Here is a 20,060-nt window from a genome sequence, read left to right on the forward strand (position 1 = left end):
TTCTATCTAGAAAGAAAATACCTACACAACACTAATATGCATAATTTTATTCAAATTTAGTAAATTATTTATTAAAAAAACAATGATTACACAGCTATACTTAACCATCAAAAACAAGTTCATTCAGACTCAGTTATGAATAAACAAAACTACTAAATACTTCAGACACAACAATCATACCTTCATCCTCCCTTGGAATCTCTAACAATTAAATTAAATTTAATTTAATTTATTAAAAAGCATTGAAGGACAAGAAGTTCAAAATCTAAAACTAGCAAGACAAATCTATTTTAGTGTTTTTAAAATGTACATTTCAATAAAATATATTGAATATTTTATAAAGTAATCATTTGTTATTTGGGGTTTTAAATCAAAATTATCTAGATCTATTTTCAGAAGGTTATGATCTGCATACTGGACATCTACCTACACAAATCCAACCCAGAGCAAATCCTATCTACACCACCTTCTAAATACATTATCTACCTACTTCTTTCCACTGCCCTCTGCTGATGGTGGCAGAGGAGTGGTCTAAGCCACACTCATCTTTCTCTTGGACTCCTGCCACAGCCTCCTAATTGGTAACTACACTCTTGCCTCCCACAGTCCACTGTGCACTCAGCCACCACACCAGATCATGTAAATTTCCCTATTTAAGGTCCTCAGGTAGCTTCCCATGAACACTAAGAATGAAATCCAAACTCCTATATGGGTCCTGCCTTCCTGTTCCAGCCTATTTCTTACTGCCTCCCTCACTCACTTCATACCAGCCATTTCATACCTGTCTATGTGCCAAATATGCCAATGTGTTCATGCTTTAAAGAAAAACATTTTATCAAGTCAGAGCACAGATCTTGTGAATGGCTCCTTCTGGCCATTCAGTTCTAGGCTCAAAATGTCACTTACCTCAATCTAACCAAATCCATCAGCACTCTTTTCACCTAATGCTATTTTCTTAATAATCCTAATCACTCCCAGATATTTCCTGGTTAACAGACCTATTTTGTTGCTTATCCTTTCCTGCCACTAGCATGAAAAACCCCAACTAAGAGAACAGGGAGGTTACCTGCCATTCACTTACACACCAGTACCTAGAAAAGGACTTCCTCGCACATTAGAGGGCATTCGAAAAATACTACTTGAATAAATTAAAGACAATCACTTTGCTGCTATAGATATATTAGTGTTCACACTATCAACTACCTCAATTACAGACTTATGTTGAGAAATAATTCAATCTTTACTGAAAGGAATACACTTGAAAATAATTATAATGGGACATGATTTCAAAGTTCTCAGAAGTAATCAGTAAAAATTCAAAACATCAACACAAATAAAATTACAGAAGTCATTAATATAAATCTTTTTTAGTTTTTTAAACATAGTGGCTTGTATTAAAACACAGCAAACAGCGGCACCTGGGTAGATCAGTCGGTTAAGCATTCAACTCTCGATTTAGGCTCAGGTCATGATCTCACGGTTCGTGAGCTTGAGCCCCGCATCAGGCTCTGAGCTGACAGTGCAGAGCCTGTCAGAATCCCAAGTGGATTGTCTCTCTCCCCCTCCCCCAATCATGTTTTCTCCTTCCCTCCCTCTCTCTCTCAAAATAAATAAATAAACTTAAAAAAATAGCAAACAGAAATAGGAAAATAAGAAAAATTAGGAAATAGGAATTAGGAAAATAAGAAAAAATTAGGAAAATACGGGAAAAAATGTTTTTCCTGGCTTATAATCCTAAAAGTAATTACCTCTAACACTGCTACAGTTACTTAAGTTCTGAAATTTCATTTGCTTATCTGTGAAATCTACCTTTATTAGTATGTTATTTCTTAGAAAATAGCATAATCTCATGTAAGCCTGCAAATATTTCAAGTTAAGCCTACTGAAGACATCAGAGCATTACTAACCAGATTCCTTCTGTTCTAAAAATCCTATAGAATATTAACTGTCGATGACTTACAATGCTGAGTTCACTCTCAGAATGAAACAAGAGAAGCTGTCAATGAAACAGTAATAAAAAAGCAAAGAGGAAATGAAACCATCCTTTTCACACTGTGGTACTCATACATACTTTTGCAGTATTTACCGTTATGTGCTGGCTTGTTTTCAAAATGCAATGTAAATAAGTGGCAGTCCCCAAACTGAAACCATAATTTCTAAATTGTTGTCTCCTTATAAGTCCACTAAGACTTTTGTTTTCATAAACTAAATTTTCTTGGTATTTTTAAAAGATATTTTTAAAATGTCATTTTATAGGGGTGCCTGGGTAGCTCAGTCAGTTAAGTGTCCAACTTTGGCTCAGGTCATGATCTCAGTTGGTGAGACTGAGTCCAGTGACAGGCTCTGCACTGACAGTGCAGAACCTGCTTGGGACTTTCTCTCTCCCTCTCTCTCTGCCCCGCCCCTGCTCGTGCTGTCTCTCTCCCTCTCTCTCTCTCTCAAAATCAATAAATAAACTTTAAAAAATAATAAATAAATAAAATGTCATTTTATTGATCAAGGCACAAAGGAACAAAATTTTAAACACTACAGAAATACAGCCAAGGAGGATATTGTGAACCCATTCAGAGACATCCTAAGTTGTAGGAAATATAACCAATTCATCCTCAAACTAACACAAGTCATCTTCCTAAAACAGATATCTGTCCACTCTCCTCAAAGATGTCTTTTGGCTCCTCTGGCACACAAATCAAACTCCAACTTTTTGAATCCAACATTCAAAGTCTTACCCAGTTTGATCCTTTTTGACTCTTATCTCTCACTATATCCTCTCCTAACCTCAACACACACACACACCTTTCATTGTTTAATAACCATTATTAGCATCCCCTATCCTTTCCCGCCTCTGTATCTGCAAGCTCTTCCTCCTCCCTTGCATTCTCTTCTGCTATATAACCTCCTCCTATTTCAAATCTTGCCCAGCTTTCAAAATTTGGCTCCAATCCCACTTATTCTAAGAAGCTGTCTAAAATCTGCCCCCAGGGGCATGTGAATGGCTCAGTCAGTTAAGCATCCAACTCTTGGTTTCAACTCAGGTCGAGATCTCAGTTTGTGAGAGCAAGCCCCGTATTGGGCTCTGAGCTGACAGCACAGAGCCTGCTTGGGATATTCTCTCTCTCTCTCTCTCACTCACTCAAAATAAATAAATAAACTTAAAAAAAATTTTCTTAATCTGACCCCAAAGTAGTATCTCCCTTTCCTACACTATTACAACACTAAATGTGTAATAGACCTTAATACCATCTGCTTTATAGCATAATTATTTAAACATGTCTGTCACTACTCTTTTCTTCTTTGTATTCCCTCACTGACTAATACAAAGCAGAAGTTAAATAATTGTTGAGTTAAACTGAAAGATTCTGATTATTCATTCAGCCTAGCACCTAAGTATGTCAGACACTCAATACATGCTCACCAAATAAATGAATGTATTATTTCTCAGTCCAGTAAGTCCCATTCAGAGCAAGAATATAATTATCAGTTGCAGCAAGAATTAAGTATTTAAAGTAATAAGAAACTTACCAGAGTAAATCTGAATCCTTTGGAAGAGGGCTGAAGTGTTAATTTTACACATGCAGGAAGCAGGCTCAAAAATGTAAAACAAAAGCTAAAAAAACGAATAAAAATAAAACATTTGTTTTCTTGGTAGCAGTATCTAAAACAAGGAAATATTTTTTTTTTTAATTTTTTTTTCAACGTTTATTTATTTTTGGGACAGAGAGAGACAGAGCATGAACAGGGGAGGGGCAGAGAGAGAGGGAGACACAGAATCGGAAACAGGCTCCAGGCTCTGAGCCATCAGCCCAGAGCCTGACGCGGGGCTCGAACTCACGGACCGCGAGATCGTGACCTGGCTGAAGTCGGACGCTTAACCGACTGCACCACCCAGGCGCCCCGGAAATATTTTTTTAATATAAGGATCACATTACTTACCAACTTAGGTTGATTTAAAATTAAAGTTATATTTTATTTATTAAAATTAAAAAAATTTTTTAATGTGTATTTTATTTTTAGGCAGAGAGAGACTGAGCATGAGTCGGGGCAGGGCAGAGAGGGAGAGAGACACAGAATCAGAAGCAGGCTCCAGGCTCTGAGCTGTCAGCAGAGCCCGATGCGGGGCTCGAGCTCATCAACCACGAGATCATGAGCTGAGCTGAAGCTGGACACAACCGACTAAGCCATGCAGGCCCTCCTATTTTTATTTATTAAAATTTAAATTTAAAACCAAATAACATTTAAATAAAATCCATGCACTGAAATATTTACCCACTTTAATATATACATGATTACATAATACAGAAAACAACATTACAATACTTATGTTATTTATAGAAAAGAATCAAAAAACAGATAACTAAAAGTCAATTATCAAACACTCAAAATTAAGAAAACACAACCAGGTATAAAAGGGACAATATATAATACAAACAATCATAACATTTACTCGCAAGAGAATCTCTCTGGCCCTCTTCTCACAAAAGTTAACTACCTGATTTTCAAGCCCATGATCAATCAGAAAGAACAAGTTAGAAAGGGAGTGGGCCACTGCTAGAGCCTCTCCTAGTAATGGCTGATGAGCAAGGAGGAAAAGGAACTCAAAAGGTAGAGCCACCTAGAGCCATTAAGTACCATGGCAAACAGCTTTTGCAAGCCCTGAAGACAAGTATTACAACACAATACAATAATTGATTTTCCCACCATTGGTGGCTTTGTGGCATTGTTAACCCGGATTAGCTGAACCACAGTTCCCTGAATTCTCTTTCTAGTATGCTTCCTCCTACAGTGGGCTACACAGGATATTCTCAAAAGAACTAGAGGACAGAGGGAGGCAGCACCCATTCTGTAGCATGCACACATACACATTCTCCCAGTTATTCAAACACTAATCCTGGTGTTGCTGGGAAGAGATTTTGCAGATGTAATCAAAGTCCCTATTCAGCTGATTTTTAACTTAATCAAAACTAAGATTCTTGAACGGCCTGACTTAATCAGTTGGAAGACTTTTACTTGTGTTTTTAATGTTTATTTATTTTGAGAAGGAGAGAGAATCCCAAGCAGACTCCACACATGGGGCTTGATCTCACAACCGTGAGATCACAAACTGAGCCAAAATCAAGAGTCAGATGCTTAACCAACTGAGCCACCCAGGTGCCCCTAGAAGACTTAAAAGAGGGCTTACGCCTGGGGGCACTTGGTGGCTCAGTTAAACAACAGCCTTCAGCTCAGGCCATGATCTCACGGTTCGTGGGTTCAAGCCCCACACTAGGCTCTGTACTGACAGCTCAGAGCCTGGAGCCTCCCTCTGTCTCTCTGCCCCTCCCCTGCTTGTGTGCTCTCTTTCAAAAATAAATAAATTAACATTTTTTATTAATGTTAATTAATGTTAATTACTGTTAATTTAAAATGTTGATTAAATTAATGCTAATTTTAAAAAATTAAAAAGAAAAGAGGGCTTGGGGCTTCCCTAAACTCAGATTCCAAAGAGCAACTGGATTTGAATTGCTTTTCCTTCCCCTTTAGATACTCCTTCCCGAATGCCTGCCTTATGGACTTCCACACTCTTCAGTCAGACCCCGCAACTGTATAAACCAAAGCCTTGTAATAAATTCACACGCACCCACACACCTCCTACTGATTCTTCTCTGGTTGAACCCAGATTGATATACACCACTGAAAATCATGACTCTTCAAGACAGTGTTTAATCCTATTTAGTAGACTTTGTTTAAGGGGGAGGGAAGTAGGTAACAATCCAGAAAGATTATCACATTAAATATTGCAAATAAAAGTTTTGTTGTGTAGAGTGATAGGTTTATGTTATGTGGAAAATTCACTAATGAAAAACATCTCATTCCCTAATGATGTCAGATAAATGAGTTATTATCATAACACTTTTAGAGAGAAGCTTATATAACATTATATACAAACTTTGTATCTCTTACCTGATTATTATCTGGAAGTGGTGTGGCAAAATATCCTTGATCTTCAGAAAGATACTGAAGCTGCACCAAATATTGGCTACTTTATCCTGAAAAGAGATTTGTTAAATTTTACATTCTGAGGGGTGCCTGGGTGGCTCAGTTGGTTAAGCATCCGACTTCGGCTCAGGTCATGATCTCACGGTCTGTGAGTTCGAGCCCCGTGTCAGGCTCTGTGCTGACAGCTCAGAGCCTGGAGACGGTTTCGGATTCTGTGTCTCCCTCTCTCTCTGACCCTCCCCCGTTCATGCTGTCTCTCCCTGTCTCAAAAATAAATACATATTTTTAAAAAAAATTTACATTCTGATATACTGAAAGAAATATTAAATTCTACAAGGTACAGCCCATAATCTCTAAACTTTTGAGACATGAAGCTCCTGTTCACAATTTTATAACTAAGTTGATTAAACTCTCCATGGAACACACACACACACGCACACATACACACAAAAATTCTTCATTTTTTGCAATGCAAACTGACCTATATCACTAGCCAACCATAATCTAGACATTCCCAAGAAATGTTCATTATTTTTTAAACAACAGTACACGATCCCTAAATACTGAAGTTTATTCATCTTTGGAAATTTTTCTAGGAAATCTTATTTTTTTCCTAATTTATAGAACATACATTTTTGACCCATTTTATCACATACCTGAAATTATCTCAAGTATAACTTACTAGCAACTAACAATGACAAGAGTTAATTGCTAATAAATCAAGGCATTTAAAGACATTAGCAGTTGTGGTAGGATCACTTTCAAAATTAAATTTGTAACTACAGCTCTCTGCTCGTGAAACCCATCCTCTACACAGCTGCTTAACTCACAGCTGTGTAAGCATAACATCAAGAAAGTAACCATCACTGACAACTGTACCACCCTCCTTCCCTCTGTCAGATCAAAGAAAATACTCTTCAGATTTTGAGGACAAGTGAATGGAGGTGACCAGCAACCCCATCAAACATTATGATACTCATTTTTATAATTATCATGATAAATACTATTTCTGAAATAGAAACAAGGCAAATAACCAAGCAGTTTAGATGGAGAATTAAACTTTTCTTTAAATAGGCTTTAAGGTTAGAGGAAATATAAAGAAGTTAGGAACACAATTTTCAAAATTCAAACCACAGCTCTGCCATGTACAAGCTACATGAATCTCTGACCTAAGTTTTCTAAATTTTTTTTAATCTTTATCTTTGAGAGAGAGAGACAGAGACAGAGAGACAGAGACAGACCGTGAGCAGGGGAGGGGCAGAGAGAGAGGGAGACACAGAATCTGAAACAGGCTCCAGGCTCCGAGCTGTCAGCATAGAGCCTGATGTGGGGCTTGAAACTCACGGGCCATGAGATCATGACCTGAGCCAAAGTCAGATGCTTAACCAACTGAGCCACCCAGGCACCCCATCTGACCTCAGTTTTCTAATCTATAAAGTGGATACAATAGATACCTCAGTCAGAGCTATTGTAAGAATCAAATAAAACCACATGTGAAGTATGTGGCACCTAGTAAGTAAGAGTGGTGACAATAATAGTGATTATTTGCGATTATCAATATCAGTAGCAGCAGTATCCCCATCAACATACAAGTCACACATTCCTTTTCCATCACAACACAAAACTCTTTTCTTATCTCTTTCAAAATGCTGGTTCCATCCTCCTATAGATCCACCAAAAGATAATCTAGAGCAATTTATATATTCAAAAATTAGATATACTTTTCTAATTCTTTTTAAAAGAAATGTTTATCAAATGCAAATTATCTCTAAATATGTTGTCTCTGTCTAACTTTATTAAAAGGCCTTTTTGTTTCAGAAAAATGGTTTGTTTAATTTAATTACTAAATCTAAATCATCAAATTATCCATGTAATAAAAGTTTAACAAGAGTGATTAAGCTAGCATTAAATGAAATGAAATGAAAGATTCTCATTAAAAATTACTATGGATGAAGGTTATATAAGGAATTATGAGATCTTGCTGAAGCAAACATGATTATTAGTTTAATAAATAATTTCCTAAGACTAAAAAGAGAATATAAACCAAAAAATTACAAAGCTGTTAACTTTGTAGCTACAACTTCTCATGCTGTCTTTCACTATGGATCCTATTTCATTATAAAAATGTATAATTGAATTATGGCTTTCATGATGGCATAAATATTATCTATTCATTTAATGTACTAGAAAATGACAGCTGAGCTAGATTATATACTGGATTAAATAACTGGCAAGGAATGACTGAAAGAAGTGCAGCTGAAGTTACATTCCTTGTGTGTCTTCTACATGAAATCCCCAGGACTCACAGCACAGGTAGTGTTAACAAGAAAAGAGTGAGAAGAAAATTTAGGGTTTTTTTTTTATTTATTTATTGGGGGGAGTGATAGAGGGGCAGAGAGGGAGACAGAAGATCCAAAGTGGGTTCTGCACTGACAGCAGAGAGACTGATGCAGAGTTCGAACTTACGAACCACAAGATCATGACCTGAGCCGAAGTCAGACACTCAAATGACTGAGCCACCCAGGTGCCCCAATGAAAAAGAAGTTATTTTGTTTGTGTAAATGTTTATTTACTTTGAGAGAGAGCGGAGGAGGGGCAGAGAGAATCCCAAGCAGGCTCTGCATAGCACCAAGCCCAACATAGGGTTCGAACTCATGAAACTTGAGATCATGACCTGAGCCGAAATCAAGAGTTGGGTTCAACCAACTGAGCTCAACCGGCTAAGCCACCCAGGTGCCCTAAGAAGAAAGTTTTTAAACATACCTCAAACAATCCACGATCAACTGGGAAGAGTCTTCTTAGAATTTGCAGTGTTTGCTCCCTTTCTGTACAGAATGGCAGCCAGCAGAGAATGAAGGAAGCTACAACTGTACAAGCTAGCTTAATTAACAATACAAACCTAGAACAAAAACAAAGGTGACCAGTAGACAAGGAAAGGTTAATAATTCTAAGAAATCAGTCTCAGTCTCACTAAAGATGATAAATACAAATATACAGCAATAATAAATCTATGCTACTAAAAAAGGTTTAATATGGCAGTCTAGTCAAATCAGAGTTAAGCAATTCACAATCATTCAGATGTACACCTCTCTAACAAAAAGACTATCACCATCTTAATTAACATTTAACTTAGATGCCTTTCCAATCAGCCATGAAAAAAAATGTCAAACTGGGATGTATTTCTAATAAGCATAAAATGTAATATGCTCTAAATGGATGAAATCTTATAGCAATACTCTAACAAGAGCCAATCCACATTACCTCCAGTAAATTTACATAGATCAAAATATTTCTCTAGTTTGGAAGATTTAAAATAATACAGAACATGACAATCTCTCTTCCAACTCACCTCAGAGCCAACACATTAATAAGAAGTCACCTAAAGGCAAAATGAAAGACCACCTTCTCCCTGGTAAGTATGCCAAATAAATTCTCTGAAGTAATTTTTAAACTTCTGTAGTGTAAAAGCCACTCACCCCTTTCCTTTCAGGCCTTTTTTAAAACACTTGCCGAGTAAAAAGCAAAAAAATGGCAAAGAGTGGTAAAGTTCCATCTGTTTATAATTTATAGCTAAGCAAAATGCCAAAGAGCCTAGCAGGTCCCAGTCACAAGATACTCCAAGAACACCCCACAAAGCAAAGCCAAGACTCACAGAATTATATATGTTACTGTGTCAAGGAAATTATCTCAATAATTAAAACAAATAGATCTTGCATTTTATAGAACATATTTCTTATATGACTTTAAAACAATATATACAATGAAAGCTATTTCTAAACAGAAATTTAAAGTATTGAAGTCATAAACTAATTTGAAATTGTATATAATGGCCTCAAATATATTAAATCAGACTGCTAAATAGAGCAACAGATTTGTTCCAGGTTTAAAGACCACTAAGTAGTTAACACGTAGCGTTGTTTCTGCTAGACTATTTCACACTATTACTATAATAACATACCAAAATCTAGACAAGAAAACAGTGCTCCAAAGTAAAACACACACATACTGATATCACTATACCTCCTCTATAATATGAATCAATATAGTAAGTTATATTATAAGTTGATCAGAAACTAATAACCTTATTATAGCAAAACAACATTACAATTAAATTTTTCAGCTCAAATGGTAGCTACGCACTCATGTTTGCCCTCCTCTCCTTCCCAAGACCCCCTTAAAATGATAGGGAATTTTTAAAAGTAAATATTCACAGCTGTAAAAAAGAATAGGAAGATGGGTTACAACAGATAAAGATTTCAACACACTTCTAGAAGACAGAAAGGACACAGAAGCAGTAACAAATAAAATAGGATGGAAGAAGCCAGAGCTTAGAAAATGGCATACAGGAGGCCCAAGCAACCAAGAAGCCAATCTACTCTGCAAGCCCCTAGAACACTCAGGAAACACCATGAAGGTTAGGGTGCTTGAGTAACATGTTGAAAAGAAAACAGGAGGATTAAGTGAAAATGCCTAGATGGAGAAGTCAAATCCCATCTTACTCCTGTGTAGAGATTATCTGGCAACCAAATATTTACCACCACTACCCCATCCCCTACCCCCAGGGAACAGAAGGAATATTTCTCCAAAGAAGTGTAATAAACTATATACACTAAATACACTAGGGCAGCTAGTGTAGAAGTTAACATTACAGTGCCAAACCTCCACATTCTGACACTTAAGGACCCCAAAGTGTACTGGCCAGCCCCTTGCCCACTTACCTTATAGTGGGCCAAATACAGAGAACTCACATGCAGCTTTCTTTTCTGTCTTACTCTTAAATAAGCACAGATACACTTGGATGAGACACACATTTAAGAAAAACCTATGACAAGAGAAAGAACCAGAAGGAAAAGGGGGAAAAAAAGTCACCCTAGAAGAATGGACATAATTCAGGGAATCGTAGAAAAAAGAATAAATTCATATTTAAGATAGGATTAACAAAACAAATGAAACTTAACAGAAGCATTAGAGATAAAGTCAAGATAATCTTGTAAACCATAAAACAAAAGACAAAGAGATGCTCAACACAGAGATGAAAGCTCTAACATCTGTCTAATAAGCTCAAGAAAGAGTAAAGTGAGAAAATCATCAAACCCGAGAATTTCCCAGAACTCAAGAACATGAGTCTTCAAAATAAATGACACATAGAGTATTCAAAATAATTGTCACAAATACCTATGCCTGAACAAATCATTTCAGAGCCCAAAAAAGTAAAAAATAGTTAAGAGCAGCCGCAGCAGCAGCAAGAACAACAGATAATAATAGCAATAAATACTCATATAGAGCTTAATATCTCCCAGGTACTGTTTTAAATGCTATAAATAATAAAATCCATTAATTCTCAAAACAAGCACACAAAATGTGGTGCCTGTCTGGCTCAGAAGAGCATCCAACTCCTGATGAGATCAGGGTCATGAGTTCCAGCTCCATGTTGGGTGTAGAGATTATTTAAATAAACAAACAAACTTAAAAAAAAAAGTATACAAAGTAAGTGTAATTATTATCCCCATTTAATAAATGAGGAAAATAAAATACATAGTAGTTAAAAAATGTGTCCCCACCAAATTACATAATCCCAAAAGCTTCAAGAGTTTGATGTTAATCACAGAGGAGATACAAATTCATCAGAATGTTTAAAACGAAAATGGCCAACTACTGATGAAGATGAGTACATGGAACACTAACATCATTTCTAACAAGAATGTTAAGTGGTACACCATGCTTAAAAACCACTCAGGAATATCTAAAATTAAACATGTAACATACCCTATAACTCTGCAATTTCTCTCATAAGAAATATATTTATATGTGTACAAAGAGACATTTATAAGACTGTTCGTAGCAACATATCATCATAGCCAAAACCTGGAAACAATCCAAATGTCTATGAGTAACAAAATTATGTGTATTCTTTCAATAGAACATAGAGCAATGTAAGTGAACAAACCACAGCTACACACAACTACAAAAAAACTCACAAAATGTTGAACCAAAAACACCAAACACAAAGGAATACCTGTTGTGTTGTCTCTTTTATATTAAGTCCAGAAAAGAGGGAAAACTAAACTATAGTGTTATCAGTTGGTATGTGGCTATCTTTGGGAAAGGAGGAGAGAGAAGTACTTAGGAGCTGTACAAGTGCAGATTTTGGATCCTGGCAACTTTCTATTTTTTGACTCCAGGTAATCATTTGTCAATGCACTGAGACACACATTTACATTTTGTGCACTTTTCTGTAAGAGTGTTACATTTCAAAGTAAATACAGTTCTTAAAATCTTGTAAACAACTTTTTTTGTTGTTATTCTTTTTTTCTTTATTTCAGCGTTCCTGATATTATCAGAATATCAGATGGCCATGATCCCAGAATGCAAAAAAACAAAAAAGGCAACTAGGAAAGTGGACAGAATAAAAACTCTGATTTAATCTTTTGTAAATCCTTTGACAAATACACATATTAATTTTGTTATAACTAAAACAGACTGGCATCAAAAGGAAAAGCTATCAATCGATCATGTTGCTGTGGGGCAGATGGGAACAGACAGTAATAGTTAATACATCAGAAGATAAAATGGACGGTCATGTCCAAATTTTATCAACTTTCCTCTAAGATTTGTTTGAATGTTCCTTACTTTACATATCAAAAAATTATACACATAAAATCCACATAGCTTTTAATTATTCAGTTTTAGTTCTCTGAAGCTTCCAGTTACCGCTATCTGTTAGAGAAACATCTTGGTTTAAAACTCGAAAAACTCGATGACTATTTCCTTCTGTCAGTGTCAGATGACATTTACAAAAGATAGAAGATATGTTACACCTCTTTAGAGTTAGAAGAGCATAAGCATACTTGGCACTCTTTTTCCAGGTCTCCAGAAAAGCTCATCAGTGACCAACATTTTGTTCCCAAGCCAAAAGGGTATAAGAAAAGCAATTCTACTTTCAATAAATCTGTACTTTACTCTTAAAGTAAAAGCTTGGTGAAAACATTCTATCATATTATTGTGAAAAACAGTTTAAATAAGCAAGTACCCTAGCAAATAAGACATTACTAGATGACAACATTATACACCCTGAGCCTAGATCTCAAAATATGCATCTGACTTCATTTTTAAATTAGTAAAGGATACTGAAAATGTCCATAGTCGATAAGAATAAGGCCTGGATACAGCAATATGCATAATGCATTAGCAACCTGTAAAGTAAAACATTGTGAAATAAGAAAGTCACGTTACTCAGGGGCATCTGGGTGGCTCAGTCAGTTAAGCATCCAACTCTTGATCTCAGCTCAGGTCACGATCTCACAGTTTCGTGGGTTCAAGCCCCACGTCAGGCTCTATGCTGACAGTGCCAGGCCTACTTGGGATTCTCTCTTTCCTCTCTGCCCCTCCTCCACTCTCTCTCTTTCTCTCAAAATAAATAAACATTAAAAAAATTTTTTTTAAAGGTCATGTGACTCAAATCAGAGTAAGACTACTGTTTGATTCAACATAGCAAATGTTCCCTCTCACCTTGTAATGTATCAAAATTTTTATAAAATATTTTTATAAAATATTTCTCCAAACACTGAAGTTTTCATGGAGGTGACATAAGATACCTCAGTAATAAGGAAAAAAAATCACTAACAGGTATTTGTCAGAGAAAGCACGTGTAGATATACAAATCAAAGAAGTCAATCTAATGATTAACCTGTATAAAATGACCCGAAGGAATATCTGTTAAGTGGGAATAAGACAATATACACCGACTCTTCAAAATGCCTTCCTTCCCACAAACCATTCAGATTTATCAGTAAAGCTATAAATTCGGTATGCTATGTAATCCAGCAGTACATAACATCTAGATCCCAGGCATCTTATTACTACAGTTGAACATTGCAATTATTAGTCTAAGGTAAGTTTAACTGACAAAAGAATCACTGTTCTACAATAGCCTATTCCCCAAAGCATGACTTCTGTAAGCTCTATACTTTAATAGTGAAGCTAATAAAACATTTCAGAGATGAAATGTCAGGTTAACTTTAAAACTTACCTTTTTCTTAGTTGAGATTTCCTTTAAACAACAACAGTATAAAACTACTGCTGGTATATAAATCAGCAAGTCAGCAATTAACACTGAAAAAGCAACCAAATCATTTTAAACATGGGTCTGCTGGGATTTTCAATAACATTGAAAAGCCATCCTCCCCCGACTCTAACCCTGAGTGGAAATTCTGTTAACAGGAGGCTCTCACCCACTCTGGACAAAGGCTTTACACAGTTCACCCTGTCCGTTCCCTTCACCTGTGCCTAATTTCAATTGTTATGGTGCTACAACTCTAATTAAAAGTCTCATAATTTTATCTAATAAATTCACACATTAAATCAATTAGATGTATCCAAAATTAATTCCCTCTTTGCTCTGACTTAGACTTAAGGATACTCAAAGCAAAGGAAAACAACACTTTTTTGCCAGCATCTGTATATTCCAAATTTTCTGGTATGAAGTATACCTCAAATGATGCAATTCATGTATGAATCCTTTTTAAATGTTAGTATTTATAAAACTACATAAACTTTTGCTAATTAACAAGCATATAAAGAGCTTGACAGACCCAGGTAAGGAGGAAACTGAAAAAAACAGTTAAAAAAAAACCAATTCATATTTTGGAATGTTCAGTTCTTTTAGAACAAAGAAATACAAATACATTAAGTTCTTCAACAGTACAACATAGCTACCCAACGAGACTATTTTTTTTGTTGTTCCAGGCTAACTACAGTGTCCAGAATAAGGTAAATGACAGTAAACTGTCAGTTTTAGAAGCATGCAATCTATTTTCAGCTCCAGATGCCACATTTAAGATGACACTGACAAAATGGAACATATTCAAAGGAGCACAACCAGAGGCCTCAAACCATAATCACATTCAACAAGCTGGCCATCTAAGAAATAGCTAACGTATCTAAAAATATTTAACCTAGAGAAGAGGTGACTTCAAATGTCTGTAGGGTGTTAGGTATACAAAGGATCTGACTTGTTCTATGTAGCCTAAGGAAACAGAACCTAAAGTGACAAGTGGAGGTTCAACATAAAAAGGAAATGTTGAGTGACTGGGGCCCTCTGAAAATACAACAGACTGTTTCTAAAGGTTGTGAGTTCCCAGATACAGGTATTAGTTCAGAAGCTAAATAATCCTCCAGTGAGTATGCAGTTCAGAGAGGATTAAAGCTCTGTGAGGAAAGGAAAATGGTATGGCAGAGGGAAAGACAGGCAAGACAGATTATCTCTTGGGCCTCAGATTTCATGACTGGATGAATGATGAAGAGAACAAACTCCAACTAAATTCAGACTAATGAAGGAAAAGGCCAAGACAGAGCATTAAAGTCTAAATCATGTAAAGCTTTTAAAGAAACCTAATCTTACTACTTTCAAGCTCTTAGAAGAGCACATAATACATGCTCAATATACACCTGTTGAATGGATTATTTAATTTAGCAAAAATGCACAGCAATACAATGTATAAGATATAACCACAAGGTTTACTTTAAGAAAAAGGTGAGGGGCATCTGGGTGGCTCAGCCGGTTAAGAGTCAGTCCAACTCTTGATTTCAGCTCAGGTCATGATCTCCTGACTTGTTGAGTTTGAGCCCCGTGTCAGGCTCTGCGCTGACAGCACAGAGCCTGCTTGGGACTCTGTTTTTCTTTCTCTCTCCCTCTCTCTCTCTCTCTGCCCCTCCCCTTCTCACTCTCTTTCTTCCTCTCTCTCTCTCAAAAATAAACATTAAAAAAAAAAAAAAAAAGGTGGGGGCGCCTGGGTGGCGCGGTCGGTTAAGCGTCCAACTTCAGCCAGGTCACGATCTCGCGGTCCGTGAGTTCGAGCCCCGCGTCAGGCTCTGGGCTGATGGCTCGGAGCCTGGAGCCTGTTTCCGATTCTGTGTCTCCCTCTCTCTCTGCCCCTCCCCCGTTCATGCTCTGTCTCGCTCTATCCCAAAAATTAAAATAAAAAAAAAAAAACGTTGAAAAAAAAAAAAAAAAAAAAAAAAAAAGGTGAAAGGAATTTGGAATAAAAATATTAACACAGCAGTAAACAACTAAAACTTCAATTTATGGCTATCTGACCTCAGGTAAGCTATTAGCATCACTCAACTGTGCTTCCACCCCCTTAGATTGAAGTAAAGATAGTAACAGTATTTAGCTCATTTGGGTATTGAAAGAATAGAGATAATAATAAATGTAAAGCACCCAGAATTATTCCTATTCTCTTGTTTTTCAGCTTACATATACATTTGATCATGTATTATACATATGTATACAGTTACACAATATTAAAAGTCAATAAGAGTAATAGAATTTTCTATCAGTTTGTTCACAATTTTTTTAAAAATCAAAATGTGCTTTGAGAATCAACTCCTTTGCTCTCTTACCTGTGGTACGCATAAAGAGCTTATGTGCCTGACTTTCATATCCACGTGATGTATGGAGAGCAATCCAGTCTGGATTTATAAACTTTGCCCTGAAAAATCAAAGCATATATACACATACAGTATTACTCATCTCTTTTAGCCATAAGAACATCTGAAGACATATGAATCTATTTCAAGAAGTGGCCATTGCTCTTACGCTTCACTCTTTTATTTAATCATGTGAAACTGACTTAAGCTGTAACACAGGGTCTACCTCACTCACCTTCCAACAAAACCATGTAACATGTCACAAAAATCCCTACGTTCACAATTCTTTCAGTATAAAAACAATCTGATGTGTCATGTTTCATTTATTAAACACATACTTTGTAAAGGACAATATGCTAGTATTGACCAAAGGATTTTTATAGTTTATAATCTTCTCAGTTATCATAACAATCAGCAATAGCTACTAATTATAAATCATTGCAAAACAGTAAACATAATTTTTAAAGATAAATTAAATTTTCAACCATATTATGTTACTCTGAGCACTACAAAGTATATCTGATTATCATAAACTTTAGGGACTTATTTTTAATCCAGGAAGCTAATTTTCACAAACTATGAATAAAGGAAAAATAAAAACCAAATAAGATTTGAGCTTGGAAAGTAATATGAATAAGTTCCTCAAATTTTTGCTAGCACACTTCAAGTCTGAAATGGGATACTATTAAAGAGCAAGACTGGGGGTGCCTGGGTGGCTCAGTCAAATATCTTACTCTTGATTTCGGCTCAGGTCATGATCTCACGGTTCATAAGACCGAGCCCCACACAGCACAGAGCCTACTTGAGATTCTTTCTCTCCCTTTCTCTCTGCCCCTCCCCCACTCATGCTATCTCTCAAAATAAATAAACATTTTTTTAAAAAAGAGCAAAACTGAGTCTCCACCAAACAGAAGTTTCATAATCTTCTATAAACCATTCTATTTATTTAAAAGAGAAGGAATTCCAACCTTGATCTTAAATCCTAAGTGAGACACCATAGTAATTAGAGTTTCTAACTTGACATGTTAGTCAGAATACCATTTGGACCTCTATCTTTTTCATTCACTGTGGACCATTCCATAAAAAAAAGCATACACAACTAACCATACTAGATGTATTTGTCAGTAGTCCATGAGTAATTACTAGTATCTGTGCTTCAAAACAAAGGTAGATTTTTACATTTCTTTCTAGCCTATCCTCCAAAGAAATTATGGAAATGTTCAAACTTTGATAGTTAACTTACAACCTGACTGCAAAGGTATAATGCTTTACAAACCACAATACAAAAGTAGGTACAAACAATCTGTCCTCTACTCAACAAAGCCAGATCACACAGTTTCTTACTAAACCTGTTAAGCGCATAAACATTTAGAGTTACATTAAAGACAAAAAACTTACACATATGCACATAAAAGACTATGATAGGCTGTAAGAGGTGGATAATCCAATCCCCAATATTGTAAATTGTTATCACTACTGTTAAAATACCTAGAAAAAAAAAAAGCAACATTCCATTAATCAATATTCAAGCAACAGACTTATAATTTAACATCTCATTTAATTAAAATGAAAAAATATGTTATACAAGGTAAAAAAAATTCATCTAAACTTTGTCTTTTCCCCTTCAGTTAAATTTTGTGAAATCACAATTAAAAGTTTTTGAGTACAGTTAAGTAATTTATTATCTAAACCAAGACACTCTTGGCCTACTCTTGAGAGTAAAAGAGGAAATTATTAATAATTAAGCCCTAACAAGAAATGCAAACCAAGATTGTCCCAGGCAAACCAGAACTTATTGTCACTCTATTAATCGTCTAAGTCAATGATTAACATGTATACAACAAAATAACATGCAAAAAAGACAATTTACTTCTGATAACCTAACAAGGTAAAGAAACAATACAAAATAACAATTTAAAAAAAGTAAAAAAGTCAGGAGCACCTGGCTGGCTCATTCGGTGGAGCATGTATCTCTTGATCTTGGGGTTCTGAGTTTGAGCTTTATGTTGGGTGTACAGATTACTTTAAAAATTTAAAAACTCAGGGCACTTGGGTGGTTCAGTCGGTTGAGCATCCGACTTTGGCTCAGGTCATGATCTCATGGTTTTTGAGTTGGAGCTCCACATAGGGCTTGCTGATGTCAGCCTGTCAGCACAGAGCCCGCTTCAGATCCTCTGTCCCCCTCTCTCTGCTCTTTCCCCGCTTGCGCTCTCCCAAAATAAATATATATTTAAAATTAAAAAATAAAATTAAAAAACAAAGAAAGGCAAAAATCAGTATCAAAGAATACACAAAGATTTGGTTTATGGAAAGAGAAATACCTTATGGAACAGGTATACTTTTAGTAAGACTTTGAAAACAATTCAACCAACTTATAATGAAAGCCTATTATATGCAAGATTCTGTGCACTGGGGAAGAAAACTAGGTCTAACACTCATAAATTAATAGGCTCCTGCAGTATGCCAGAATGGAAAGGCACTATATAGAACTACTATGGCTAAAGAAGTGAAAACTAAGTTTACATAAACAGACTTCTTAATTATATACTTTAAATGGGTCAAATTTCTTAAGTGTTACAATCTCCTACTTTGGGATTACAATTTTCTTTTAAATTAACATTCAATCCCATTAAATAGTCTATTGTTCATCTTCAGAAGGTCTGTTTTACTTAGTGTTAGTCACATGAAATGTTGGTTGATATGGAAGAGATGGGAACTAATAAAATGATCAAGGCACACTAGACAGCCGAGAGATCTAGGCATAGGGTACTACAGCATGTACCAGCTGGTGGCAGTTGTCCGCTCCAGCAGCAACATCCATGTGAACCATTCTAGGCCCTATATCTGGCTGAAACTTGAAGCCAAGAGGCAGTGAACCCAAGAATTTCCAGGTTAGCTAGAACTCCTTTTGACAGCTTACATCTGAGAAACTCAGCCAGGCCAATAGTGGAGACCAGAGAACTCACTTCTCTAGTGCCCTCTGAAGACAGGCACTAATTGTGTTATTTCCAAATTCACCTCACTTCCAGGCACATTGGCATAAAATTTTATTGTACTTCCCTCACAGAGTTGTTGAATGATTGGGTTAAATATGTAAAGCTGTTAAATCACTGCCTGACACACAGCAAGTACACAATAGTAGTTCTAACTGTGTATTAGCCACAAAACTAACGGGATGTATCTAGCAATGGAAAACCATTTTGACCAATACAATTTCATTTGGTTTTCTGCTTCTTATGAAACAAAAGCTATTTTTTGTTTACTCCAACCTTGGGATCCTCTGGAGATAAGTAAAAGAGGCAATGACAGTAAAGTGTAAGCATGCAAAGATAGATACTAACAGTAAAGTCACTGGTTGGACTTGAGAAGAAGGAATGACAGGGCTAACCACCTTGTTCCCTATTCTTATGGAAGTGGACAAATAAGAGCGGAATTTACGGAAAAAGTAGCTTTCAAATGTTTCCAGTAAAGCTTCAAAATCTACTAGTAGAAACAAAGCAACTAGTTAATTCTCTGCCTTATATATTTTAGATATATCTGAAAAGTTGTGCACATGCTATTTATATGTTGAAATGTACTTTGCCAATGAATTCCCAAATAATCTCAGTTAAATGTTTTGACAGAAAAAATCTGGCTACCATGCGAATTATGAAATT

General features: G+C 36.0%; 1 protein-coding gene across 5 annotated transcripts in view; it reads right to left on the reverse strand.

The window, feature by feature from the left end:
* Window positions 1–20,060, reverse strand: part of ALG6 (ALG6 alpha-1,3-glucosyltransferase) — a 66,794-nt gene that overhangs the window by 15,965 nt on the left and 30,769 nt on the right. For all 5 annotated transcript variants that reach the window (XM_047873804.1, XM_047873805.1, XM_047873803.1 and 2 more), the window contains 8 exons: window positions 17,803–17,892; window positions 16,378–16,466; window positions 14,006–14,088; window positions 13,105–13,169; window positions 9,453–9,638; window positions 8,740–8,875; window positions 5,941–6,026; window positions 3,523–3,607 (listed from right to left, as the gene is read on the reverse strand). In XM_047873804.1, the coding sequence (XP_047729760.1) occupies window positions 3,523–3,607; window positions 5,941–6,026; window positions 8,740–8,875; window positions 9,453–9,638; window positions 13,105–13,169; window positions 14,006–14,088; window positions 16,378–16,466; window positions 17,803–17,892 (820 nt within the window). The remainder of the gene's footprint in view (window positions 1–3,522; window positions 3,608–5,940; window positions 6,027–8,739; window positions 8,876–9,452; window positions 9,639–13,104; window positions 13,170–14,005; window positions 14,089–16,377; window positions 16,467–17,802; window positions 17,893–20,060) is intronic.

Source organism: Prionailurus viverrinus, chromosome C1 (genome assembly GCF_022837055.1).
Source record: "Prionailurus viverrinus isolate Anna chromosome C1, UM_Priviv_1.0, whole genome shotgun sequence".
Taxonomy (NCBI): domain Eukaryota; kingdom Metazoa; phylum Chordata; class Mammalia; order Carnivora; family Felidae; genus Prionailurus; species Prionailurus viverrinus.